This window comes from Sander vitreus, chromosome 4 (assembly GCF_031162955.1).
Source record: "Sander vitreus isolate 19-12246 chromosome 4, sanVit1, whole genome shotgun sequence".
Lineage (NCBI taxonomy): Eukaryota > Metazoa > Chordata > Actinopteri > Perciformes > Percidae > Sander > Sander vitreus.
The window spans coordinates 12413453-12441219 of record NC_135858.1 but is presented as its reverse complement, the minus strand read 5'-3'; the positions used below and the strand labels follow the sequence as shown (position 1 = coordinate 12441219).

At 40.8% G+C, this 27767-nt stretch overlaps 1 protein-coding gene across 6 annotated transcripts in view; it reads right to left on the bottom strand.

The window, feature by feature from the left end:
• Nucleotides 1–27767, bottom strand: part of LOC144516758 (inositol 1,4,5-trisphosphate-gated calcium channel ITPR1) — an 87286-nt gene that overhangs the window by 53889 nt on the left and 5630 nt on the right. For 3 of the 6 annotated variants that reach the window (XM_078248341.1, XM_078248342.1, XM_078248344.1), the window contains exons 4-39: nt 19666–19775; nt 18990–19076; nt 17346–17504; nt 16327–16425; nt 15603–15686; nt 14456–14602; nt 14200–14295; nt 13927–13971; nt 12566–12720; nt 11044–11143; nt 10513–10673; nt 10273–10414; nt 9929–10087; nt 9204–9376; nt 8591–8710; nt 8082–8276; nt 7287–7538; nt 7054–7195; nt 6786–6939; nt 6503–6693; nt 6256–6388; nt 6111–6165; nt 5856–6021; nt 5489–5662; nt 5306–5380; nt 5024–5161; nt 4801–4926; nt 4493–4693; nt 4151–4402; nt 3270–3395; nt 3040–3168; nt 1604–1724; nt 1269–1453; nt 1035–1183; nt 817–928; nt 74–109 (exon numbers count right to left, since the gene is read on the bottom strand). In XM_078248341.1, the coding sequence (XP_078104467.1) occupies nt 74–109; nt 817–928; nt 1035–1183; nt 1269–1453; nt 1604–1724; nt 3040–3168; nt 3270–3395; nt 4151–4402; nt 4493–4693; nt 4801–4926; nt 5024–5161; nt 5306–5380; nt 5489–5662; nt 5856–6021; nt 6111–6165; nt 6256–6388; nt 6503–6693; nt 6786–6939; nt 7054–7195; nt 7287–7538; nt 8082–8276; nt 8591–8710; nt 9204–9376; nt 9929–10087; nt 10273–10414; nt 10513–10673; nt 11044–11143; nt 12566–12720; nt 13927–13971; nt 14200–14295; nt 14456–14602; nt 15603–15686; nt 16327–16425; nt 17346–17504; nt 18990–19076; nt 19666–19775 (4949 nt within the window). Of the gene's footprint in view, nt 1–73; nt 110–816; nt 929–1034; nt 1184–1268; nt 1454–1603; nt 1725–3039; nt 3169–3269; nt 3396–4150; nt 4403–4492; nt 4694–4800; nt 4927–5023; nt 5162–5305; nt 5381–5488; nt 5663–5855; nt 6022–6110; nt 6166–6255; nt 6389–6502; nt 6694–6785; nt 6940–7053; nt 7196–7286; nt 7539–8081; nt 8277–8590; nt 8711–9203; nt 9377–9928; nt 10088–10272; nt 10415–10512; nt 10674–11043; nt 11144–12565; nt 12721–13926; nt 13972–14199; nt 14296–14455; nt 14603–15602; nt 15687–16326; nt 16426–17345; nt 17505–18989; nt 19077–19665; nt 19776–20653; nt 20731–27767 lie in introns of those variants that run through there. The other 3 variants (XM_078248343.1, XM_078248345.1, XM_078248346.1) reach the window with 2 other exon arrangements.

Here is a 27767-nt window from a genome sequence, read left to right as displayed (position 1 = left end):
CTAGTGTTACACAGACATAACAGACAGCAGCTCAGGGAAAAAAGGGAATGAGTAGAAGAAAAAGTGAAACAACCTTAGGCATATCCATCTCATCATCAAAGGCCCTGAGCTGAAAGAGAACAGAGGGTTCAAGGGGTTAGATAACAACGCAGGGAGAGGAAGCTAAAGCAGAGGTCAATGATACAGCATGACATGTAAGTTACGTGAGTTAAGACTGTGGAGATACTTATCATCTTCAGCCGCACAGAAGAAATTGTATTTATGAAAGGGTATTAAGCCACGGTGAGCAGAATTAGTGCAGTGTCATACAGTGGCAAGTGTTGCTAAAACCATGTCTAAGTAAGTGACCAGTCTTGCCTTACTGACTGCAGAGGTAAATGTGACAGGAGGAACAAGCCAATTCCCTTCAAAATAAGGGTACTCTTGGTGGTTAGTGTGTCAAAAGTGTGTGATGTAGTGATGATGTAAATGTATATACAACTACACCTACATGGATACATAATAATCAAATGAAATAACATATTGCACATCATATTGTTGTTTCTGTGTGCAGACACAATTTTCACTCAGTTTCACTCACTCATGTTCTTTCAATAGTTGCAAAGATAATTTCTTTCTCTGAATAGAAATCCTACATATGTATGCACCAGCGTCAAAATACATTTGGAAAAAGAAAATCAATTGACCAACTTTCAATATATTTTCTGCAACTGTATTTATGCATTATATACAGTACAATAAACAGTATATGCACAGTCATACCATACTCATGAGTTACATCGCCCCATCATGTCTGTGCCTTGCAGCTTCTCCTACCTTCTCTCCATAACCACGGTCTTTTGTCATCATCTCTCGTAGAGTTTGAAGAACTTTGATGCACAGTCTTTCCTCATTTTCCTCTAGCAGCTGCTTGGTATGTTTGATCAGCCTGCACATGTACAGTACATTTGTTCGTAAGTCTCATTTATAATGAATACACATACTTTCACGCCAATTTAATATATTTAGCTGAAGATGATATTTTCAGTTCTTACTTGCATATAAAACCTCCGCTCTCACACTTCTTCCGCGAGTCTGTGTTTTCGGGGAAGAGCAGCTCGGGCCGATGCAGGACGTCCACCAGAACTGACAACTCAGCCTGGACCAACGGGCGCAGACGGTCCTCAAGAGCTGACACAATGTCCTACAGTCCAGACAAAGAAACATCCTTACCGCCTAAACAATTTCACACACATAAGTAAGCGGAAAAATGCTCACAAATAACGTACCTGCAGCCTCTCGATGATGTTCCTGTAGTCCCGTGAAGCGGTCACCACAGAGTCTCTGCGGGCAGCGTTGCGAGCAGAAAGTCTCCAGCTCATGGCTGTCTTCTGGACAATGTTGTTGGATTTCACAAACAGGTTGTTCACCTGGTTGTCCAGGTCCACAGGAATGGCTATTGCTCTGCCTTTGGCTGGCAGGTACACACAGAAACACACACAAGCAGTGTGTGAAGATAAATCAGCTCCAGTAACTCTTTAACCAACTGTACATGATGGACTGATTTAGAATTTAAAAGTAAGGTCTCGTGAGACAGGCGCTGATGTGAGGATCTTGTTCTTACCGACATCAGAAAGCACCTTGATACAGTTCTCAATGGAGCCCTTCTGGACTGGGACCAACCAGTTACAATGGTAGACCCTAAACACTGCCTGCAACAGCTGCACAAAGACTGGCTGCCTGGTCTGAGAAGAAGATGATGGAAAGAAGGCTGTAGATTATCATATTTATCTAACTCTAGATGAAAAGTACAGTACAGCACCAACAAGCTGGACCATAGACTTTGACACACACACACACACACACACACACACACACACACACACACACACACACACACGGTTTGTTACTTTTACAGGAGACCCATCAATCCCCAAACCTAGCCCAGCATCAGTTCCCTCTCAGAATACTCACACATATATAAATAACAAGGTGGAGGCTTTTCTCTTTCTATCTTAAACACCCAACTCTGTGTTTTCCCCACTGAATTGAACAAATACCTTCAATATTTTCCCCAACAGAGAGGCCTGCAGTAGAGGATACAATCAATGAAGACAAAAAAAACAGCACGGCTGCATCACAGACATACTTGCAAATACATTACTATACATATACTAGACATGTTAAGTGCTCTATGTTGCAAAGCTTGAATTTGTACATGTGACCTTATTTGTAAATAGTGTGAGATGATAGTCCCAAAGTGTTTCTTTTGTGATTGCATCAGAGTTGACAGAAAGTAGTATTATTTGACTTGTCACAAAGTTATTAATAGGAGCACTGAAAATATATATTTTGTGAATAAAAGACTATTTCTATGAAATTCTAACAGTTCGCTGGTAAAAAAAAGGGGAATTCTGTATATATCAGCACAACAGGATGCCAGCAATCACATTCCCGACTAACTGGTCTTAACTTTGTTATGTCCGATTAGCTCTAAAAGGACCATGACTAACATTACTCTGATTAACACAAACAAATGGAACGAGAAGGGGAACATTTATTCTCTTTCACCACTCGCAATGATGTTAATCAGAAGAAATTAATTCTGAGAATCCACGGAAGCACTGACGTGACCAATTAAGGACCACTGCAGTGGATGGTTGGGTTGTAATCTAAAAGTCCGGCTCTTGCATAATGGGTCTCAGATGATCTCAACAGTTTAATGGTAGGGGTATGGTCCAGAAAGATGACTTTTCAACAAGAGAGTGCACTGGACATTTCAGACATACTGTATGAGTCAAGGAAAGTTTATAGCAACAGGTTTACATTACACCTGTTTTTGTCAACATTCCCACAGTGGCTGTTTAACCTGCTTTAATCAAATAACAGAAAATCATTTAAAAAAATCTTATTATCCTTGTCTCACTGAAAAATATTTTCTTTAGGACTGGTTTTCACATTCCCTCAGCACTTTAAAACTACCGTATATGCTTTTCATCTTGACTGCTTTTTTTGTTGCATAGTGTTTCCTAACTCTTAAGACAGTGGGTGGGTACATACCTGCAGGCTGGTGGTCTGGTCAGAGAAAGGCGAGCTGAAGAAAGTCGTTACGATGCTCATGACCGTCTCCGTCACATACCGCTCTAGAATGTTGTCTGCGTGCTTACGGTCGCTTGTATTGTTGCACACCTGTAAGCACAAAATCATCAAAAAAACTGCTTGTATTTTAACAATCCTCATTTTCTAAGTGAAGTTACAAAGTTGCCATAGAGCCTTTTGGTATTTCTTACTCTACAAATGTCAACCAGGAAGTTCTCAAAGAGTTTCCACATGTGGTTAGAGGTGTAGATCTCCTTCATTTCCACCTCAGTGTCCACATAGCAGTGGTTCAGGAAGTTGATATAGGCGATCTTCACCTGAAAGATTATGATTATGATTAGGGTTAATGTAAACTTGTGGTGCCAGTCAAGGGTGGTTGACAGTCAAATACAACAAAATAATACTAGTGGAGAAATCATCACACAATTCAACATTGATGCACAAAACCTTAAACACAGGTCACAGAATCATTCAAAAGCATGGGATTTAGATGCAATGAGAATTGTTCTGTAAGCTTTTCCCTGTATTTACATAGTCTATATCCACAACTTTCCACTTCTGGGATTGCTCTGTTGCCTACAGAAAAGTCTGTTACCTTCCGCCTTCATTGTGTTGGAATTTTAAACTCCATCGATTTATGAGGACTATGGTTAACTGCTCCTCAGATCTCTACAGGGTAAATCCAGACAGCTAGCTAGACTATCTGTCCAATCTGAGTTTTCTGTTGCACGACTAAAACACCTCTTGAATGAACACATGTTCCACCAAAACAATTTCCTTCCCGAGGCTGTTTTGCAGCGGCACCAGGGCTCTGTCCGATGCTTAGCGCCGCCCATGGCGATTGTGATTGGTTTAAAAGAAATAAACCAATAAACCAGAGCACGTTTTTCTCCCATTCCGGAATGTTGTGCGGACTAGCCAGACCCTCCTCTGCAGCGCTGTGAGGAGGGTCTGGCAAAGCGAGACTAGTATTTACAGAGTGCTGCCTGAATCTGCTCCATAACTGGCTTATTGTTTACTTGTACGGTTGCTGTAAAATCCTCAGCATGGCTCAGTCTGAGGCTTATCTCACCTCAGGGATGCAGTCCTCATGGATCACCACCCGCACTATGTCATCCAGTGGTAACAGGGAGTTACACTTGATCTCTGTGTAGACGTTCTTGCCCTCAGTGCAGACGGCCAAGAGCTCCACCAAGTGTATGTGGTACATCAGAGGACTATTCTCATCCATGCGGTCTCGCTCTGATCGCATCATCTGGACCAGTGTCTGGAAGGAGGCGCGGTCATTATAGAAGACCAGAACATCTTCGCCAGCATTCACCAGCTGTAGGAAGAAACAAATATACACATCAGGACATACAAAGAGAGAGTGTAGCATAATTCAAACATTAGAAAGGTGGAAACAAGGCATGACCTCTGCCATGACGATGTCCTGACACTTCTTGATGAATTTATTCTCTGCTTTGACGATAGTCTGAAGGAACTTGAGGTACTGGACATTGCGTCCGTGTGTTTCGATGCAGTGGACAAAGTGCTGAACAACACGCTCATTGATCTCACTGCACAGCTGGAAGTTGTTCATGAAGATGTGCTGCATGGTAATAGCTTCTAAAATCTGAACAAAAGAAGAAAAAGAAAAAAAGAGTACCAGAACAAAATGAGGTTGTTTGCATAGTAACACTGTGGGTATCTTTTAGTGCGTCGTCTGGCAGGACTGCTCACCCCTGGGTTGAGGAAAAGATTGATGTGCTTGTGCAGCAGGGCTTGGTTCTGCTGGTTTCCTGCACAGAAATTCTGTAGAAACTGGTGGGCTAGCTTCATGATATTCTGCATTCGCAAATCTTCTCCCTGGAGGGGAAAATGGCAGATGTGAAGGTTTTTCCACTTTTACACACGCACAAAAAGCATGCCATTGAACATTTCACTAAAAGTGATTGATTGATACCTTCTCGTAAGGGATCTGGAGGAGCTCAAGGACGACAGCATGAGCCCCCATGTTCCTCAGCAGCCTCTGTTGCTGTTTCTTGCTCTTCCTACCTGACAGACCTTCTTGGACACACAGCCTGCTGAGCCGCAGCAAGATCTGATAAAGAAGGAATGAAAATGTGAGGGGGTGAGGTATGTATTATAAAAAAAAAAAAAAGAAAAAAAAGGTCTCTGGGGCTTTGCCACAACATTTGCAACATAGGCAGATAAGAACTTGTTAACTTAGAAGTGAGAGAGTTACCTCCTTTACCACCCTGTAGTTGTAACTGCTGGTGCTTTCAGCTTTCTTTGGTTTGTCTGCACCCCCTGAATCACCCTACAAGGTACACCAGAGACCATGCATCAGAGAAAAATGCCTTACTCTAGTAAAGACACTTAGTAGCAACTGGCTTTTCACTGTTTCAACTGTTACAATATACTGTACCTTTTTATGTTCTGGCTCAGTGGAGAGCCCCTCTCCTGCATCCATGCCCTCGTCTGGCCCCTGCCTCTTGTACACCCAGAGCTCAGACTTCTCTACAATAGAGCGCAGCTGGTCCAGGTCTGACTTTATTTGCTTATAATTTTCCACATCTTGGCTGGTGACCAGCAGCTGGACCTGCCCACAGAGCAAAAGAATCGCAAGATGATGCTGATCCAACATTCACATGTTATTGTAAATGCATTTCTGTTTGTGTGCTTGCATGTGTCAAAACGGTAAAAAGAATCAAATGCACAACAAACTTTAGTTAAAGTGGTATGACTTTGATTGCTTCAGTTGTTAGCTGTAGCTGTAAGCTGACATACAGTACCTGCTTAAAAGCCTGCAAAACGTCCTGCCTTTGGCTGAAGTGCCTAAAGAGCAAGTGGAGGGCTCTGGACACCAGAGGAGGATAGTCATGCATGGTTAAGTGGAGAAGGACCCTCAAGAAGGTACGGCCACCATGATCGTCCAGGTCCAATGGGGTGTTCTCTTCACTAGACACAAACAGAACACGCACACTCAAATAAAAACGCACCCTCTTTCATGTATTTTGTGACTTTTCCTTGATTTAAACTGGGATTACCTTCCACCAAATATCCCCTCTGCCTGCTCTTCTATGTGCTCAAAGTCCAAAGCCCCTGCAATGAAAAAAGATATTTGCAACCAATAAAGTCTATTTCATTGGCCCCACTTTTTTTGTTAAATGCAGCCATGAATGGTACCCTGACCTGGCATGTTGTTCGGTCCTTCCACTACTCCAGTTATAGATAATTCACTCTGGGAGTTACTCTCATCAAACTCCCTCTTAAATATAGACAGCAGACAGGAGATCCTGTAGTCCAGGCGGACATTCAAGATGAACTACAGGGCAAGACAGAAAGTGTGTGAAGTTTCATGTGAATATTTTTAGAGGATGTATGTGTACAGTATCTACTGTACTGTATACATGTACATGTATTATTGCAGGTCCTTCACCTGCAGGATCTCAATGATCTTGAGCTTGGTGTCCATGACCAGTATGTCCTGTTTCTCAGGTTCAGTCTGGGTCTTGACTGTGTCTCCATTGGAGCTGGTGTTTGAAGCCGTGGGGAGGAAGCCCCCTCCTCTCAGGACCACTTGAGACATCAGCTCTCCTACGCCATGAATGGATCTCATCACATTACTTCCTGGAAACAAGCACACACATGCACATATACAGACATCAACTTCATGTCCATGAGATATTTGGTCCTCCACTGACCAACCATGGTGTTCACACCTTTACTCTCATCTTCTTTGTCCAGCTTGTTGAAAGGAAAAACTGTGTTCACATGTACACAGTCTAAAATAGCCAGCAGGATCTTGGTTAGTCTCAGCAGGTCACTGAAGTTGTAGAAGCCAAAATATATCAGGTTCCTGGCCAGATTCACCACCTAAACATGGAAGATACAGTAGATTAATTAAATAGGTTTGCGGGGTTTGCCATCAAAACCTGACTACTATGAGTTGAGTGTGGTTAGATATCAAAAATGTGCCAGACATGTGACCTCAAAGGTGAGCTTGTTCTTCTCTTTATCTGCAAAAGGGAAGCTCTGACACACCACGTCTCTCAGGTAGTTCTCAACAAACTCCATAGTCAGACAGAATCGCTCCTTAATTTCATCTTTAGATGTTCCATCATTGTCATAACTACAAGACAACAACAAAAACGCACAAATTAATCTATAACATAGAACATATTCTACAACGAACATTCCATTACATTTGTCCATGTACTCACTCGTCAATTGCGATCTCAGAGGGGATCTCGGACCAGAGTCGAGCGTATTTCACAGGTGTAACCTGCTCCTGAGGATCACGATCCACATGCATGTGCAGCATCATGCGGCAGAAGGAGGCCCGCAGATCATAGGGCAGGTCTTCATCTGACATGCATCGCAAGATCAGGTCCACATCCAGCTGGCCAGAGATCTTATTGATTGCCAGGTACTGGCGGTCCAAACACATCCTGGCAAACAGGTTCAGCTGGTATCTGTAACAGCAAAATGCTTTTTTTGTGTTGTTTGTTTTACCTTCACATATGACCCATTCTAGGGCTGGGCGATATGGAGAAAATCAAATATCACGATATTTTTAACCAAATACCTCAATATCAATACCGCAACGATATTGTAGTGTTGACTATTGGTGCTTTCACAAAATATTTACACAATGAGATTTTTGATAAATAATCATCAGTAATGTGGACATAATGACCAAGTGGGTAAAGAACAGTTACAACATTTTGGTAAATTCAGAAAATGACACAACTTTACTGTAATGCAGCCTTTCAAACCAGGAAAAGACGACACTTATGCCATATCACGATATTACAATATCCAAAATCTAAGATGATATCTAGTCTCATATCACGATATCGATATATTGCCCAGCTCTAACCCATTCTGCATAAACACTAACAGTCATGGGCTCCATATTGTTGCCTCTGCTCCGGCTCGATTTTAAGTCTGATAGGGTACTAGCATTGTCTGCTTTCTTCCAGACAACCACATGGAAAATAAAGCCCAGTAAATACCTGTAATAACTGATCACCTCCTGGTCCTCCTTCTGGGCCTCCTTGGCATCCTGGGCAAGCTCCCTGATGCTTTTACTGCGGATCTCTTTGTTGCTGTCTTTCCAGAACAGCCACACCTCCTCCTCATCCTCCTCTGACTCCACAGAGTTCTCCCCGAGCGACGCTCCCTCGATCTCAAATCTCGACAGCACGAGTCTGCAGGAAGATTGGACTGTTTTGATTTTTTGATTTCAATAAAAACATTTGGATTAGAATACAATGACTCCCAATGGCATTACTGTTACCCTCAGAAGCCGTAAAAAAATAATGGATGGGACAAGCATAGTAAACACATCTGTACTGCCCTAATTTTATACAGTCGATAGTACTGCTATAAAGATTGGATCAGTTAATAATATATCCAACTAGGGCCTATCTTCTAGAGCTCAAAGTGATGCCTTCAAATTAGTGCACATTGTCATGAGGAGCATAAGACAGAAAGAGGTGAAAGCAGAGGGGGGAGTACTCACTTAGTTTCTATGAGGATGTCTGCATTAGCTGGATCCAGCACTGCGTTACAGATGAGCTCCTGTGTCACAGGGATGGACTTATTCATTGACACACACAAGTCTGATAGGTAGTCCAGGAACCTGGACACACAAACAAAAAACACACACACACACACACACACAAAAACCACAACAACTCAAGATCAACTCAAGCACCAGCGATGTAAAAGCATAACATCCTTGTAGAGTAAATAATGTACCAATGTACCCTGACCACAAGTTCCAGCACACTTTAATTTGATTACTTTAAGTACGCTAGTATCGTAACAGTAAAGGGACATTACAACGCATCTTAAAGTTGTATGTTAAAATAAAATGTCCAATGTCTTTAGCTGCTGGCTGTATGAGTTTACCCGGTTGTATGAACACTGTGTGTGGGGTTTAGGTGAACTCATTGTGTGCATACATGTATAGAGGATACAGTATGATCAGGAAATGCAGATTATAATCAGAATATAAAAATAGGCCTATTAACACATTATCTTTCACATTATTTTATCTTTGATTCTGCCTTTTTACACAAATCACTGTGTGATGTGGTGTGCATACTATACAGACAGACGCATACACAAACCTGGGCTCACGGTTCTTGCGGACCAGGCTAACAAACGTGTCAATCTCTGCAGCAGTGATGTGTTTTTCCAGCAGCTTGCGGTTGTTATGGAGCAGAGCTGTGATTGTGTCCTCAGCTAGAACATCATAGCCAATCTGTTTCTGCATGAAGCGAAACTGTTTGGCGATATACTCCTGCGGGACAGACAGGCAGTCTGAGCATACACGAACCAAAACAAGATGGCACACACTCACTGTGACAAACCTAGTTCCTTTATCTTTATCTCTTTACATTCTCCAGAGGGACTATATAAGGCATAATCTTGTTATGTCTATATCCATTACCTTATCTGTGTGCAGGAAAACAAAGCACGTTCGCAAGAACCAGACTGCCTCCTCATACAACCTAATTAAATGACCCATCTAACAATTACACTGAAATATGTTTAAGATAAATTGATTATTCTTGGGAAATAGGAATGTTGTATTCCTCATTATCAAGCATTTGTTATTTGAGCTCGTATCACTGTGTGGCTCTATACTATTTGTATTAGCAGACAATTTGCTAAAGGGGCTCGACGGGTGAACCTTGCAAAATGCACAGGGTATTCAGTTACAAATCATCATATCAGAGCAAAGGCCTCTTTCACTTGCCATTAGACTTAATCAAGGGAATTTGGAATGCACCTTTACAGCAGCACATAGACCTGTGTCATATAGTGCCGTTGCACATAAAGCAGGCTGTACCTGGTTCTTGCGGTAGTCCTGCTGAGAGTGACGCAAAACCCGGTAACATAGGCGGCAGATGTGTCTGAAGGGGGCATGCCGCTGGTCAGCCAGCTCCTCCAGTCGCAGCATGGGACCGTCCCCACTGTCTGTGAATGGAGCCTGCAGCAGCTTGAAGATCTGAATACAGGGATAAGATTGTGACCGTACTGAAGTTAAAGCCAAAATAACATGTTGATACAGACAGCAGGCCTGAGAGCTGTGCCACTTTTAGTTATGATTAAGATTTGAGGTTATGGGTTCAATGGAAAACGTAATTTCAAGAATGTGTTCATAATGTTACATTAACTGTATTAAGGCATTACCTGTTTGAGAATATTCTGTTCTCTCATGAGTTTCTGTCGTTCCCTGTTGGGTTTGTTGACCATGATCTCTAGAACATCCTGTCCGTTATTGGGAATATCCACCACAAAGAACACCAGATCCTCCAGAAGCTTGGTTACTGCTCTGATTGTACATAGAAAAGAGAGAAACAAAGCAATAACAAACAACTACCTTGTTTCCTGTTAGAAATTGACAATCTGGCACCGCTATGACTTTTATACCTCCTCTCATTCTGTGTGATGGTTCCTTTTTCCAGCTTTCCAGCAATAGAGGCCAGCACTTTACTGGCATCGTTGGCAAAGTCAAGGTCTCTCACTTCAGCCGGGGAGACGGGCACAATTGCAAAAGCCTCTTTGTCCTCTTTCAGGGACGAGGTGCCGATCTTGAATGAGAAAAGAAACGTACATCTCTTTCATCAATCAGAGCAATAGGAGATATTTTTGAGTACTTTGAATTGGTCTCTGGGCCCAGTTCGATTCTTTCCCCAAATACTCTAGAAACCCATAATGAAAACTACAATTGTACCTTTATTGTGAAAAAACATATACAGCGCACTTAATTCAATTCTGAAACACTTGCATAACTTCAAAGCAGGGGAGGAGTGGGTTACACAGAAGGTATTACAGCTGACAACAGTTGATTTAGATTTTTATTTACAAAAATCTCATAAACCCAGACAGAATTTAAATTCAGCATCATGTACAGTCATGTTAGAGTCGTGCCAGTATTAGTGCAAATATACTGTCACTCACACGCAGCATGACAGGCTTTTCCTCCTCCTTGTCAATTGGTTGGTTGGTGCTGTGAACCCATGTGTTTGTGCACAGGTGCCTGAGGCGCACATAGGAGTTTCTGAAAACACATTTTACCATTTTTAATTGATGACTGCATTATTGTTGGAGCACAAATACTAGATAGTAAATACTGATACTTGAAAAGGTAATGTATGAAATTACACACGGCAACCAAAGAGAAGTTTAGGTATTCCTGAAATGTGTGCCCTCTTGGATGCCCCTATGGTAGATAAAAACGAGAAAGTGCCCTTGGAGGGGGCCCGTCCAGTGGAGAAAACTTGATGCAGTGCACTAATGGGTGCCCCTGCCACTCAGACAGCCTGCACAACACACTGTCTGCTGCACTCAGAACCATGTTGCAAGACAGGAACACACACTCATACATTTTTCTGATTAAAGAGAGCACATTAGCTTGCTTTCATTGGTTAGAATAGAAGAGAATTTGTTAGGATATTGTTTGTTCTTTGACTAGTGTTGGGAGCACTGTATAGCATAAGTTCATTTCTGAAGAAAAGGTAGAACTAGATTGATAGATCAGTCCATCAGTGAGTGTGTGTGTACACACACACACACACACACACACACACGAGCAATTTATACTGAATACAAGCTAGATATGCTTGTATTTTTGTACTAAGTCATGTTTGACACTCTTTGGCTTAAATGTAAGTATTTATTTAATTTGTGATTTGATCCCCTTAAAAAGTAACTGTGTCAAAGACAAAATAGGATGCTTGCAGTGTCAACCTGTCAAGATTTGTATGTATTGGAGTCAAGCATGGTTGATGGTATTCCTGTCGAATATCTGCAGGTAATGATGGAGACCACCAATCCTTCAATGATCAAATGAAGAGTTTTTATACAAATGATAATATACTGGATGGTAAAAATGAAATAAGCAAAACATTTTTTGTGTCAAGCTCTAGCAGGACCTACATGTTCACGTGAACACATCACACCTGTGTACGAACAACAGCTTCCTTCTTCCTTCAATTATTCTAGTGAAATTCACAGTAATTCCAGTAAAATAATGTGAGTCAAACAAACACATTGCTGCATCACCGACTCGAAAGAAATCCATCTTCCCCACAAACAAACACAAACACATCTGCTCACACAAAAACAAGGATCATGCCAGAAAATCTGTAGGCTGCAGTTTATTAGCGTTGATGTCCTTTCTGTGTTACCACTACAAAGAATAACTCTACCTTTACTGTTTATTGTGAGCAATTCACAGCAAGTCACACACACACTCTAACATTAACAGATATTCACACACATGCACTCTTTCCATGGTTTATTGTTCTGCAAACATATTAAGATAACTTAATATACAGTGGAAGTCCCCGGCTTGTAATGTGCCTACTGTTCGGGTTTCAGTGTGAAGAGTGACACCAGGGAAAGGACCATGTTGTTCTCTGTAACACCGGTCTATGCAGGTTAAAAACTCTTTACCACTTTAATCTTACGGCCTTCCTACCTGGGTACCAGTGAGTCTCCCCCTCTTAATGTGGTAGGGTCCAGCTCAAATATGGAAGAGATGTCATTTCCATCAGGTACGGACACAAGGGTGTACATGACTTTGTCCTGGACATTTCTCAAACGGGCCCGTAGGGCTTCATGCTCCGAGTCCAGCTGGAGGGAAAAGTCAAAACAGAGTATGATTTAGAAAGAGCCAGCATCAAAAAACACAAAGATTTCCATTTTCAGCAACTGAGATGATCTGCCACATCTGTGTCAAGATCATTAAGAATTAGTGACAGGGTAACTGTCTATTACTGTGGAAAGATTTCTAGGAAAAAGAAATGCAGTGGATACATTCAAAGACCTTTTTCTCAAAAGAGAGCAAACTTTTTTTCTTTTGTAAATTTAATTTTCCCAGATAAACGTCACAGTCTTAACGTAATAACCAAATACAGGAATAGACTTACCAACAAAAACATCATCAAATCAGTCAGAGCTTTAAATTAATTTCCAGACTAGGCGCAATTAGTAAATATCTTGGTTTACTTAGTTCCTGTCCTGTTTTTTTTTCTATGATGAAAATAGTCATCAGAATAAATTCTATTCTAAATAAAATCTTTTGCCTGTGACCTCAGCCATTCTTCAGCTCCTTTGGGTACAGTTTTTAAGTTTTTTGTTTTGTTTTCCTGTAGAAGCGAGGCAATAGATGAAGTCAAGAGTAGACTGACTGTGAGCTGGTTGACTTGAGACTGCCTGGTCAGCAGATCAGCCAGCTCAGTGAGCTTGGCAAAGATTTAAAGCACCAACCAGAAAAATGCATTCACAGTGAAAGGGTGCCATCTGCTGGTGACTGAGATGAAATACCACCTCACGCTGCAAATAATTTAGCCATCTACTGCTGGAAAAAGAAATTACTACAGTAGTTGTACAGCAACAGCATTAATATTTCAAGGGACATTTACCCTACTTAGCTACACCACCCTTACAACCTGGCAAAAAAGAGAGGTTGTTAAAACATTTTGTCCAAATTCTTTTGTTTGTAGGACGTTTAAGTCAGGTGAGTTTCACCAATGAGGAAACTGGTAACATAGTGTAAAGAATACATATAGTTACTATAGTTACTTGCAGTTCACGGACACCTTGGCTTTTCAACGGCTGTTAAACATTGTCTGGAACTGGGCTTAAGGTATCCTGATATACAATTTTATCCCTGCCAGCCATAAGAAACAAGTATTTCTTCATAGTATTACATCAACAAGTTAGGTTGGGTAAAGATTAGACAATAATGGACACATTTCAAACACTGACATTGTATTAGTGGTTGTTGACATATGAACGCTATCCACTATAAACAAACTTTCAGCATGGCTCACTTACTGAGGAGCGGGACTCCAGGCACTCCTCTTCATACTCTGGATTCACCTGCAAAAACATAATATAACATAACATAAATAAATCTGCTTAATTCATATTGTTTTCTGCAATTTCAATATAGCTTTAATTTGTATTTCTCTGGTCTTCCAGGCTGCTTTACAGTTAAGTGAATTTTCGGAGTAAATACCTAAAAATAATCAAAATATATCAACAGTATTTGATTTTGTCAATGTTGCCTTGTTCTAATCACAGTTACAGTGTCTGTGCTGCACTCACCTCTGCAGCCAGGTAGTGTCCAGTGGCCAGGTGTTTGAACCTGAACAGGCTGTTCCAGTAGCCTGCCCCCCCTCGACATGGATCATGCTGCACAACCTGATACCAGAGCACACAGCAGTTGCATCTTACATCAATGCATGCGGATTACAATATTTATGTTTACTGCTGGCATACAGAGCACTGCTACACCTTAACACCATACAGTACGCTACATACCACAATCAGCAAAACCAACTCTAAAAATATTCTTCCTCACCTCTATCTCCCATAGGGCTTTGCTGCTGGTTGCCGAGGTAGCTGACTGCCGCCCAGTAGTGCGGAGAAAAACATATTGTTTTTTTCTGTGATCATCACAGGTGAGGAATTTCTCCTGCTCGGCATGAAATAACCGTACCACGTCGCCCTGGAGAGAGGGAGACCATAATTACTCAAATTAAATATATAATCTGTGTGTCCGTAGCTATGTACTATGTAAGATCTCTGTAGACCTTGCTTACGATCGATGTAGACTCACACCAGTTTCACTCCTCTATTATGTTCCAGAAGTGCCCCAAGATCAAAAGTGCCGTAGGTAGGATTGTGAAGATCCAGGACTTAGCCAAAAAATTTGAACATCAATAACTTCTCAGTCCCTCCCCCCTTTCCACTAAAGCCCAAAACGTCTCCTAAGCACCTCCCCCCACAAGGGAGAATGAACGCATGTGCATGAGCAGTGATTGACACGCAGTTAGACACCCCCCCTGGCCCTGATTGGTGCATCTGAACAGGGAGCTGTGGATTTTTGCAAATCGCACTACAGGCTGTAGGTGGTGTCAGAGGAGCTGGATCTTTTTGTTAAATGACATGCTTCATGTAGCTCTACTCAAACATAGGGTCAGTTTCAGCAAATATGACAGAAAGTTAGTTTTATAAGTCTTACCTACTGCACCTTTAATTTGATACATTAACACATTAGTCAAATATTTTAAAGAGGCCATTTGGCTAGACCTACTATAGTCCTGGCTATATTTGCTGTTAAAGCCCCTAATGTAGAGCTGTTGAATAACCAGTGAAACAAATTCTCATCTGTAAGCACATGCTGTACACTGATAATACTGAACTGAAAAGAAACAGAGCCAGCAGCCCACTCAGCTCTGATGAGGGACATTATATAACCCTTCTTGAGAAGAATATAAGCGAGTTTTATACACGTTTGGAAGAAACTTGCAGACTGCTGCTATTGTGATATCCTTCTTGTTATCTCTATTGTCTTACTTGACTTTTCATGTATTGTATGTGTGTTTATATAGCCATTGTTTGTATTAGATATAAATGTGTTTTGTACCAAAATTCCTATAAAAAAAAGAGTTTGTTAAAACATAATAAAAATCTGTTTTTTTCCTGGTAGCTACTGTGAGACAAACCCCTTTTAAGATGATCTCCTGATTGTCGCCCCATTTCATAAACAAGACGATCTTCCAGCTGGTGTTACAGTTGACCGAGTTCACCTGGAAAACAAACAATCAGACAGAGTTCGACGTGACTGTAGGTATAATCTCCTGCACAGTCGGAGCACTGCAACAACACTGCAAATGTTAAAGGGATAGTTTAGAGTTTGTGGAGTTTTATTTTTTCCTCAATACCCGGAGCGAGGCAAAATCATGGATGCATTTTTTTAAGGGAGGGATAACACCTTAAAATGTCTCTAAAGATCGATATGTTGTCTAAATAAACAATAATTTCATTATATTAAACATTAAGTCCACTTCCTGTTTACATGTGCCGCAGCCAAGGCAGCAAAAACAGTAGCTTAATAAATTAAATGTTTGTCTATTGCATGTACTTGTAGAGACAAATCCACAATCCAACATTGAAAAATGTGCAACTTCCTTGATTTGTTGTTTGTAAAAAATGTGTTTTTAAATAGGTCAGAGCAGTCTCGTGTTATGATAGAGAAACTGGATGACCTTCCAAATGCAGTGTCAGCTGTAGCCCAGTCCTTAACTGTTCTAAATGTGGAGGACATGAAAACAATGACAGTGTTTCACATCAGGCAGCTAATAACCAAGCAGCAGTTATAAGCTATAATTAAATTTAGCCACAGAAACATCTGAGCGGTGAAGATAATTTGCAGCGACTCAGCCAAACCTCATTGCATCCTGGATTATCCACAAGCTGGTGTGTGCTGGCATGGAGCGGCTGACCAGCATTCACTGGGTTCAGGACCACTTTGTCCCCGATCACCACCTGCAATCACACGCAAAGCAGAAACAATAAAATACAAAAATGTAAAAGATAGAGGAACAAAGGTTATGCAATGTAATCCTAGCACAAGCAGAGTTAGGCTGGAGTTATTTAAGAGAAAATGGAAAGCTATCAGGCTCCACAATGTACATACTGAACTCACTGGGTCTGGGCTCCGCAAATAACAAGGACTTGCACTGTATTTGTTTTTATTTTATTGAGTTTTACCTATATTAATAGGGAAACAAAAAAATAATACAATGTACTGTATTTAGCAATATCTACTCTATAAGAGCACAATGTAATAATCTACCCTGAGTACAGTGCAACACAATTGCAATGATTTGCAGTGTGTCAGAGAGCATCGGTAAACATTTGCACGTCACTGTCTTCTCTCTATTCTCAGCAGCTATGGAGTGACTCCAGTTTTTTGTTTCTGTCCAAGGCCTGCTGCTTACGCCTTGTGCTATACCTAATTTTAAGGAGCTTAGCAGAGAAGCCCCATCTCTGCAGTGATTCATTTAGTCCTTGGGCAGTGGGCAACAGCCCACTACTCCCTGCTGCAGGGAAGACAATCTGCTGCCAACAAGAGCTTTGTGATCAGGTAAACACCAATTGGGCACTGGCACAGGTCCATCCAGGGATAGATGTGATTAGAGAGATGACTCACTTAGGTAAAGAAGACTTGTATAACCTTATAATACTGATTTACTGCTGTGCATGCAAACGAGCAACTACATTTTAAAGACAGAGAAGTGGAAAACTGCTACTGTATTTAAAGAAGGACACATATTATAAAATCTAATAATACGTATCATCCCGGACATGATTCAGTCCTTTGCTTTGCCTCATGTTGATTGACATACAGCATGGCATTTTCCACAATGCAACACTCCCACAGACGGGTACATATGATAACTCACACTGTCCCCAATGGAACGTAATTTGTAAAAGGGCTGGATGTAGAACCAGGAGCCCTCATTTCCAGCGGTGTCCAACATCACCCTCATGGCATTCTTCTCTAACAGCGCAGGCAGACGCTTGTTCACTGTCAGGTATTTGTTGCTCTTCAGGTGGAGGAGCTGAGCAGAAAAAGCAAGAAACTGTTTAAGAAAATGCAAAGACATGCTGAAATCTAAGGTAAGAATGAAGTGCTTCTAATACTGTACTGCCTAAAAGAAAGCAGCTTGCATTTGAGGCACTCCTAGAAATTAACTGCTACTGTTTATTTTATTTATTTATTTATAAACTAATGTCTAACAGGTAAGAAATGCCAGTGGCCGCCTAGAGGTTAGAGAAGCGAGCTCGTGACCAAACCCAGAGCAGACAGTGGTTGTACTGGACAACTTCTAGGTGTGTGTGAATGGGATCAGGACACTCCTGAAAAAGAGTGCATTGCTCTCAGTGAAACTTCTCCCTGAATGAATAAATAAATGTGAAATATATAAAAATCTATACAGTGATTTCATGCAGAACTACACTGAAAGTCATCTTCATATTTTGCGCATGTGTATGTGTTCAATTTATTTATGAGCCTCTTTCCAGTATTCTCGGTTCAGGATATGTGTACAGTATTACATTAATTTATGGTTTGACTATGACTGCAGCAGGTTTCAGCCTCCTTCATTTTCACTAGGGCTATGCCAAAATTCACAACATTGTAATACTAGAAGATGCAATTCATGGTTTATGTTTTTTAATTTAAGGGTTCATTTTGGGAAGCATTCTCAACATGCATTTAAAGCACCCATATTATGCTCATTTTCAGGTTCATAATTGTATTTTAAGGTTGTACCAGAATAGGTTTACATGGTTTAATTTTCAAAAATTATTTATTATTAAATATTTTTGTTGTACTGCACCGCTCTCTCTCACTGCTGCAAATCCTCTTTTCAGCTGGTCTCTGTTTTAGCTACAGAGTGAGGCCTCTTTTCTTCTTCTGTACTATCTTTGATTGCAGATCATGTCAGCTAGCTAGCTCCATAGACAGTAAAAGGCTGTTTCTACAACTTCGGTCAGTTACAAGGCAGGATTAGCTGCGAGACTTCTAAATGAGGGCGCACATGTAAGTAGTTCTTTTGTAGATTATGGTGAACTTGTGTGTGTTGTAGCAGTGCTTTGCTATTGAGAACGAGGTAGCATGCTAGCGTTAGCGTTAGCATGCTAACGCTACGAGCTAACGGTTGCAGTTAGCCAGCTCGTTTCGGCTTGTGACGTCACAAGCCGTGCCGATTTTGAACAGCTCACCCAGAGACTGAAGGCAGGACACATTCAGAAACCGTATCTCACTCATAACAGCATGGATGGATTTTTTTCAAAGTTTGTATGTGTGTGGAAGCACCAGAGACACAAAAGAACACCCCAAATCCCAGAAAAAGTGTTTTTTTCATAATATGTGCACTTTAAAACTGAGGCATATTTCAAATTTAAGATAAGAGGAGAGATGAAATCACCTCGATTGATGGCATGTCAGAGCCATCTCAGTTTAATTAAAAACCTTTTGGAAGTCTAAACAAGTTTATCTGACTAAATACCAAGAATAAGATGACTATCTCAGAGGAACAAACCTGAATGACATTCCCGTACTGAATGACTGTTCCCAGCAGCTTTCGGTTTTCAGAGTCATTTTGCTTTTTCTCCAAGTCAGCTGCATGCTGGAAGGCAAGATTGAGATAAAAACAGGAGCATCATATTAATCTCACACCAGCTAACTGCAACATTGTTCACCGATACCAGATATACACATTAATGTATTAAGACATAATCCGATGGTTTAGCTGGTAAACAAAGCATAGTAGTAATAAAGTTCTTAGCTAAAAATGTACGGTTCAACAGAGGGGCTTTAACCGAGAGATTGCAATCTTCCATTTTATGACTGAGTGGTTAGATAACAGATTGCTTTAAATGGTATTGTATCGCAGCAGACAGAGAGAAAGGAGAGTGTTGAGGGCAGAAAGGTAGGAAAGTAGTGAAAGCATAGCTTCAGGAATGTCTATAAAAGGACTTTAAGAGCAGGTTTTAAAGTTATTGCGTATATTTGCTGAGGTAGAATTTTAAAAATGCAGTGCAGAGTGAACACTGCATTCAGTTTCGACCAAATCTACCATCTAAACTTGATGTTTACAAAACTCAAGAAAAAGACTCTGCAACTCTGTCCTGTGAGCCCCTGTGAGGACAGGTCTGTGTGTAGTGTACTATTCTGTAGTGACTGTAGGGAGGTGAACACGTTGTCACTTCACTTACATGGAGCTTGTTGAGTAGCACCGTGTCTGTGTTCCCTCCAGGCTTCGCCGCTTTCCAGAACTGCTTCTGGGCTGAGTAGCGGTTCATGGGACACAGTCTGAACAGACAGTCTGGATGGAGAGACAGAAATAAATACAGGGACAAAGATGCATAGAGATAGAGACAGAGATAAGCACAGAATGATAAGAAGAAAGAGACAGAGGAAGACGTTGATAATCAATTGGCTGAAATTGGAGGCTAACCACAATGTTCACAGCTTAAAATGCTATTCGGTTTAAATCAAAAGAAGAGAAAAACAACTAGAATAAGGAAAAAATATGTTGATGCACTGAGAATTAAGCCTGTCAGTGCTACATTGTGTGGGAGACGGGTCACAGTTAGAGCTTAGTTGCTAAAACAAGACGATACAATAGTTCAGTGACACAGAATACACAAAAAAAAGGCGTCAGGCTTAACTTAATAAATGACCCCTCTCTGACATGTCAATTTATTCAGATATAACCAAAATATATAAACACACACTATTTTCACACACTCCTCTCTCTAAACACATCAATGCATGTGTGTGTGCATGCACTTTAAACACATGTGCACTATTCTCCTGAAGGGAGATTAAAGGGCTTTGTCTGCTTCAGGGAGGAGTAATGAGAGATAGAAAAAAACGTATGTGTGTGTGTGTGTGTGTGTGTGTGTGTGTGTGTGTGTGTGTGTGTGTGTGTGTGTGAGTGTGTGTGAGTGTGTGTGTGGCCATGATATACAAGTATAGCAATATGTGGTTACATCCTGTGGTCAGACTAGGGTAACTGACGGTGCACAATAACCTCTGTGTGTGTGTGTGTGTGTGTGTGTGTGTGTGTGTGTGTGTGTGTGTGTGTGTGTTATGACAGCAATGAGTTGTGGTCAGTCAAAGTTCAAAGTAACCGCAGCAACCACGAGATGATGCTGTCGTCAGCAAGACTCCGATTGTGCTGCTCATTTTCATAGATACCATAGAAACCAGCCAGCTAGGAAATCGGCCCCTTGATTTCCATAACAGAGTTCCTCTTCTGTCTGAGAAGTTCCTGTTCTGTATCAAGCTGCACAACAACTGCAACTGAAGCACATAGACTTTTACACTGGCTCTAAGTTTAGTTAAGCTTTCAGTTAACAAGAGCGCATTACAGTAACTACAATGATAATTTTTGTTAAACTTCAGCCCATCAGCGACTCCTCCCTCTGAGTCCTGGCTTTCCTCTGACTTTACCTCTTACCAAACCAAAGCTCTCTATTCTGAGAGGATGAAAAGAGGAGAAAAAAAAGAACAATCTGTCCATCCTTCCCCCATTCTCTCTCTCTCTCTCTCTCTCTCTCTCTCCTTCTGCTATAGCCGCAGTAACATAACCAAATAAGGTCAGCCAAGAGAAGGGGAGTGGGATATGACAGAGGGAGAGAGAAGAGGGTGGGGACTCCCTATCTTTCCCCCTCAATATTCTATCATCACTCCTCCTTTTCTGAATTCCATTTCACACACGCCACTCTCTCCCTCCCAGTTAATGGTCTCTATCTTGCAAATCTTCCTCTCATCCCCCTTCAGCCCTCTCATCAGATATGGTTTACTATAGTTTGACCTAAAATTTGGTAAGAACAACAAGGGAAAGGAAGTGAAAGACAAATGAGGAAGACAGGAAGAGAGTCACAGAATGTGAAACAGAGAGAAGGCATAAAGGAAGAGAAGAAGTGGACCCATTAGCTGAATATATGGGTGTTTATTTGCATCCCACATACCGGAACGAGATCAAACTAGCAAGTGGAAACACCAAATAAAAATGAACACGAACACATACACTGGAAGCTCTTGTCTGTTGAGTAAGTTTTGCTATAATTTGACCGTTTTATCATACTCTAAACACACAATCACAGCTGCAATATGAGTGCAGTGTGTGACAGATAATCAGCTCGCACTGAAGGTTTGCCTTTAATCTGGGAGAGAAAACATGTCAGTTCAGTAAAACTTAAATCTGGGTTGAGAATTCCTTCTGGGGTCACTGGGCAGGAGAAGTGGTGGGACTAGTCCATAGGGCAGAGAACTCAAATCATTCATGAACATTACTCCAACTTAAAAATGATCTTTTACTATCTTTTACTTTTAACACCCACCCCATAAACATCACGTTATTTATTTAATTGCACAAAGCTTAGCTGCCCTGTGTGTGAAAATTATAAATATTACCAGTGCTATTTGTCTGTTTTGGGGGCAAAAGCCAAATCAAGGCAGTCCTTTAGGGCAAGTCACAAACATTGCAGGCAAAGGTTCTCTCACTCTCATGTCTGTCTGTAATATGAAGATACAGCAAGCAGCCAGTTAGCTTAGCTTAGCACAAAAACTGGAAGCTGAGAAACAACTGGCTCCGTCTGAAGGTGAATTCACCTTCCACTGCTGGTAAAGCACACTAATTAACAGGTTATAGCTCATTTCTTTAAATCATACAAAAAAACAAAGTCTATATATGACAACTGGTTTACGGGCGGTCATGTGCCAAACTATTTCTTGGCTCTGAGTAGTTGCTAGGCAACTCTTGTGCTCTAGAGGTGCTGGAACATTCAGTCACCTTGTGGCTATGGAGGGCCGTTTTATTTTTTCTTGTTGTTTTGTTTAACAACTTTGGACTTTCAAGTCTCAAATCAGGTCAGCTTTTCAGATAGTCCTCAGTCAAGTCCTCTTTTTTTTAACTTAAGTCTGACTTGAATCGAAGTCTCCAACTACAGCTACAATTATTATGTGTAGGACCCTGTGCTAGGCCCACACATAGTGAAAGTGATGCATGACTAGGCAGGACTTCCATCCATAAATGGTCAGTACTGTGTATGAATGCAGAGTTACATCAAAAGATTTTCATAATGTAGCATGATGACACATGCTAAAAAGATGTCATGCCTTAACAATAATTACCCTTCTTAAACAAAACTGCTCCCTCTATCACACACTATTGTGTACAGAATAGCGGACTCTGAACTGTGGAAGACGGTATTAGATTCTGGCACCCCCTTTAAGCATTAACAGAGAACAAGCGTAGTGATGATTACATGCATGGCAAGTGTGAACATCTTGGTGAGCAACACGACATAACAGTTTCCTTTTTCTATGACTGTCCACCTTTTAATATGACAAACTGGTCTGGAAGGATGTAACAACTTATTTGTTAACCGTCCTGAATGTCATCATAATGTGTGAGAGATTAGGCGATAAACAACAAAACATTTATTATATATAGCACTTATTACATTGCAACTGAAAAGTAATCATTAGTTACCTTCACTGTGCTTTGTGATGTAGGTGCAGAGTTTGACACTAAAAGGTTCTTTCATCTGCAGAAGGAGGCACGTTTCTCTGTGCTCACCTTAAATCAGAGTTTACTGATGTGTACAGATGAGCATTATTTGTGACATCATAACTAGTTTAGAAGCCAATGTGTGACTGTGTGTGGAAACTTGAAGCTGCTTCACTTTTCAGTGAAGTAGGTGAAAACCATGTCCAGTAGTTAAACCTTTCAAATGAACAAGTTATGCATATTCATAAATTCTAGTAGATTTTGTTTTAAGAATGTTTAACTGGCTAATTGAACTTTTTTGTGAAAAGACACAAATTAATAATACAAGCAAGGTATTCTTATACTAGTTAAAACATGTCTGGATGGAGCTTTGCATTTGTTTTTAGACCTTGTCTAGTGATGGTGTATCAATGGTATCATGCAATACTGCTTTGAGTGGTCTTGCAAAAGGGCCGCAGATGACTCAGAAAGATCACTAACACCAGCTGTTTAGACATGCACAGTTCAACAAAAAGCTAATAAAAAACCCTGCAGTCAATGACAAACTTCACCAGATTTAAGAGGATCAAGAGGAAGATGCTTGTAGCCGTGGCGACCATAACAACTACTGTGAGGTTGTTAGGTCAACAGAGATGTGCAAGTCTAGAGCACCCATTGTCTGCTGCCCTGTCATAAAAGCAAATAAGGCACATCATGTGAGACAAAAATCCTGACATGTCCACATTACAAAGAAATTATCAGTGTTTAAGCACAAGCAGGGAGGCCTGCTTGTACCGCCGTTAGAGATCCAAGCTTCTCTTCCCTGCAGTAATTAGACAACATCAGTCTGGCCAGGGGCCTAGAGAAACACATTGCATAATACTTTTTTTCTATTCAGTGTTAAATCAACAATATCCTCAATGATTTGGCTTGTATAAACTGCTGTTTGCTACAAGGTCCTTATCCTGTTGGAGATATTGTAGATGAAGCAACTAATCACTTGTAATGCATCTAAGACAAACAGGCCGACAGACAACAGCTTCCCTGTTTTTTTTGCAAGACTTCTCTCTCAATAGACAGGAAAGCAATATATGTGGTTATTAGAAGAGGACGGGAGTGGACTAGAGACAGAACTGGTCCTGGTGTTTATCTCACATCAACCACCCAACTAGTCTGCAGTGTGTCTCTTACAGTAACAGCGCTTTGGGCTGACAATAAATAAGTGGTGGCAAGGAGGTAATGCTCAACAGTTTGTTTGGGTTAATGAGCTTTGAATGTTTCTGTGTACATGCAAAAGACATTTGAGGAAATTAGGGCAGCAGATAAGATATGAAATGACAAAGAAGTACAAAACAAACAACCCAAGAGTAGACATGTAAAGCCAAGACAAAGGTAATGCTATCCACTATAATGGTCTTCACATGCTACTGGTTTAGTGATGAAAATGTCATGATAACAACACACAAGCAGAAAAATCTGCTCTTTTTGTTCTGCCATCTTTCCATTCAAGCCGGGGATGCTTTGATGTCCTATTCTTTGTGTTTTGTTTCAGTTTTCTGACCCCTTATAAAACTTTCTTCCCTTGCCCTTTTTCCTCCATGATTTTGTATATGCATTATACAGCCTCAATGTGATATTGGTTAAGGTTAGGGTTAGAATATCAGGGTAATGGCACATGAGTGTGAGTGACCATTGCATGCCGAGGCGATAACAGCAACGATCAACGTTTCCTCCATCTTGTTCACTCTGAAAACTACAGCCAATGACAGCCAAGCGAGGTCAACCACACACACTGCTTTGGCATTGGTTGAGGCTGCCAGTTCGCATTGTCAACTGAAGCAAATGTTTTATTCGCCCCTTCACTCGCATAGAATGAAAGTGAACGGGAGGCAGATAATTGCCAATGTTCATTTTGAGCATGTGTGATGGTGCCCTAAGCCAATAAGAGGCAGGGTAGTCATGCCTTCACCCATCTCTCCGGACCATTCTAGCATCAACCTTTAAACATGTTGCAACAATAAACCACTCAGACAGACAGTCTTTTAGTCAATATGTGAACATCCTGCTGACCACGAACCGAAGGGGATGGTGATTGATGATTCAGTAAAGGAAAATTGAAAGCCGATGACATTCGAACAATGCAGCATTCAATTTACACTGCTACTTCAACACAAAACAGAAAGAGCTGCCAACATAGCAACTTCAAATTAGACAATTGGTGCAACATTCAAACAGCTTAGTGTCGACATATACAATCACAAATAATCCAAAAGAGGATTATTTTAAATAAATAATACAAAGTGCTTTCTCTGCCTTAGATGTGCCAACTGCTGCTATGTGTACTCTGCTGAACTCTGCAGTCAGTGCACTGAGTGTGTGTAGGTGTGTTTAATGGCATTTCATATACTGCCTGGGTGAAATGCAAAGCAAGGCTCCCAATGTCTCAGTGTATGCATACAGACTACATGAGTGAGAGTGTGATTGTGTAGAGGGTGCTTGTGTTTACATTAGGAGGAAATGTTACGCATACCTCAGCAATGACAGTATAAGGCCTTGCATGTGGACATGGCTAGTCTGGCCTTGTGCCCTTATAGCATCCACTAAGGAGGATTATCTCTGCACAACTACGTCCCTCTCAAACAGCTGAGCGGCATCCCAGACAAGGAGGAACAGAAGAGTGTTTGCTCTGCCAGAGGACACCCGGAGAACTCTAATTAGAAGTTCCCAAAGACGTTTGGAGAGAAGAAAATACAGATATGCAAGCACACTTAGCAAGACTGTTTGTGGATGTTTAAATCTGGAAAAACTAGGGCTGTCAAAATAACGCGTTAATTTCGATTAATTAATCTGAGAAAAATAACGCGTTAAAAAAAAAATAACGCAGATTAATCCATTCCATATTGACGTTTGACCCGGAGCCATTCTAGCCACCATTGGACTGTAAAATGAAGGAGGGAGACGAGAATGTTCTGCCTGGATTATTAATTGGAACATTTACTTGTAAAAATCTGCTTCCTGCCAACCCTGGCTACCGAAATTTGGTGCCCCTGATATGTCTGCGCTTCTCTCTGATGCTCTGAAACACAAACACCGCTGCTAGTTAACACTATACTCGACAGCAGCTAACGTTAGCCTACCGCTAGCTAGTAGCTGGATTAAACACGGTTAAAATGCTGACAGCTAACGCTAAACGGTGTAAAGTTTGACTGTGTTTCACTGTAGAGGATTCAACACCGGTATGTAACAATCTGCAGCTGCCGTCGGAGAAAAAACACAGACGGTGCGTTCAATGAAACTGGTAAACTACAGCCTCGTGGTGCATTTGAAGTTATTGTAAATGTCCTTTTCCCATCTGATGGTTCAACAGCAATTTACTACTGAAATTAGTTATTGTTATTGTTATACATTATTATTATTAAATCATTTCATTTTGACCATATGGCCTTAGCAATAAACAAGCCGTTCTTTAATGTCACCAACTGTTGTTTAGTACCCTTTTTTTCCCCCCCTTTCTTTTTTTACTTTCTTAAAAAGTATCGGTTCAGGCACCGTTAATTATGTATGCGATTAATTTCGATTAATTAATCACAGAGTATGTAATTAATTAGATTAAATTTTTTAATCGATTGACAGCCCTAGGAAAAACACGTTTCTTGTTTGGTTTTAGTAACATTTCACAGTTCAAGTTCGTAAGGCAAATACTTCAGTCACATAAATGAGGTTCTCAACGCACAATATTTTATTTATAAACCACTTGCGAGGTTGTACTACAGAATTCCAACCATGAAAAACTGAGAAGACGTAATATCCACAGACTTCAAAAGTAAATTCCCTCACATGACCTCCCCGCAGCCCTGAATTGCCTTTGCTGTTGTGTATTGTGAGTCCCCAACGCATATAGTATGTTAACATCTGAAAAAAATGATTCTTTAACTATTTAAATCAGCATCAGTTTAGCAGTATTAGATTTTCAAACATCGTACTGATTCATAATTTCAATTAGTTATTAACGTGTGTGATGTTTGTGACGACTAACTGACAAATCATAGGTCTGATAAGTTTGGCTCTATACCAGAGGAAGTCTTCAACAACAGGATTTTATGTATTGTATTCCATCCTACATACTGATTTTAACCAGGTTTTTCACACTGGAAAATGACAAAGTTAAGTGTTTATTAAAAACCAGTATGCTTGCATACTAAAGAAGACATGTTTCACTTTCTTTGTAGAGCTTAATTGTAAGTCGCAGTTAAATTAATGTCAATAGTGAACTAAGGGCTGTTTTCACAGCAGATATTTTTGTCACAGTAGTAAAAACACAGGCTACCAATAACAATAATAAATCACCTTCTACTCAAGTGTCCCAGTAATTAAGCCACAACAGTGCAATAGTGATTCAGTTTGAACAATACCAGGATGCTGAGCTGAAGCAGCTAAATGGAATTTCGCCATCATAAATTTTGGAAGACTTTGTTCCTACGGTGACATATCAAATATCCTCTGTGAAAAAGCCCTATTGTATGATTTGCTGTTAGTATAAAATAATAAAAGTAGGTTGATTTATTATATACCATCTGCAACAATTAGTATGGAATTATGGAATGGGGAAGCTCCCCCAGTAGAGCGTGTACTCCTTGTTGGCAGAGTCCTTGGCAGCGGTTCAGGTCTGACCCGCGGCTCTTTGTTCTGTGTCATTCCCTCTCTCTCTTTCCCACTTTACTGTCATTCTCCAGCTGCTCTATAAAAGAAGCCCTAAAAATAATCTTTAAAAAAATCTCGATTGCACGGCAGGCTATGTATCTGTAAACTGAAAAC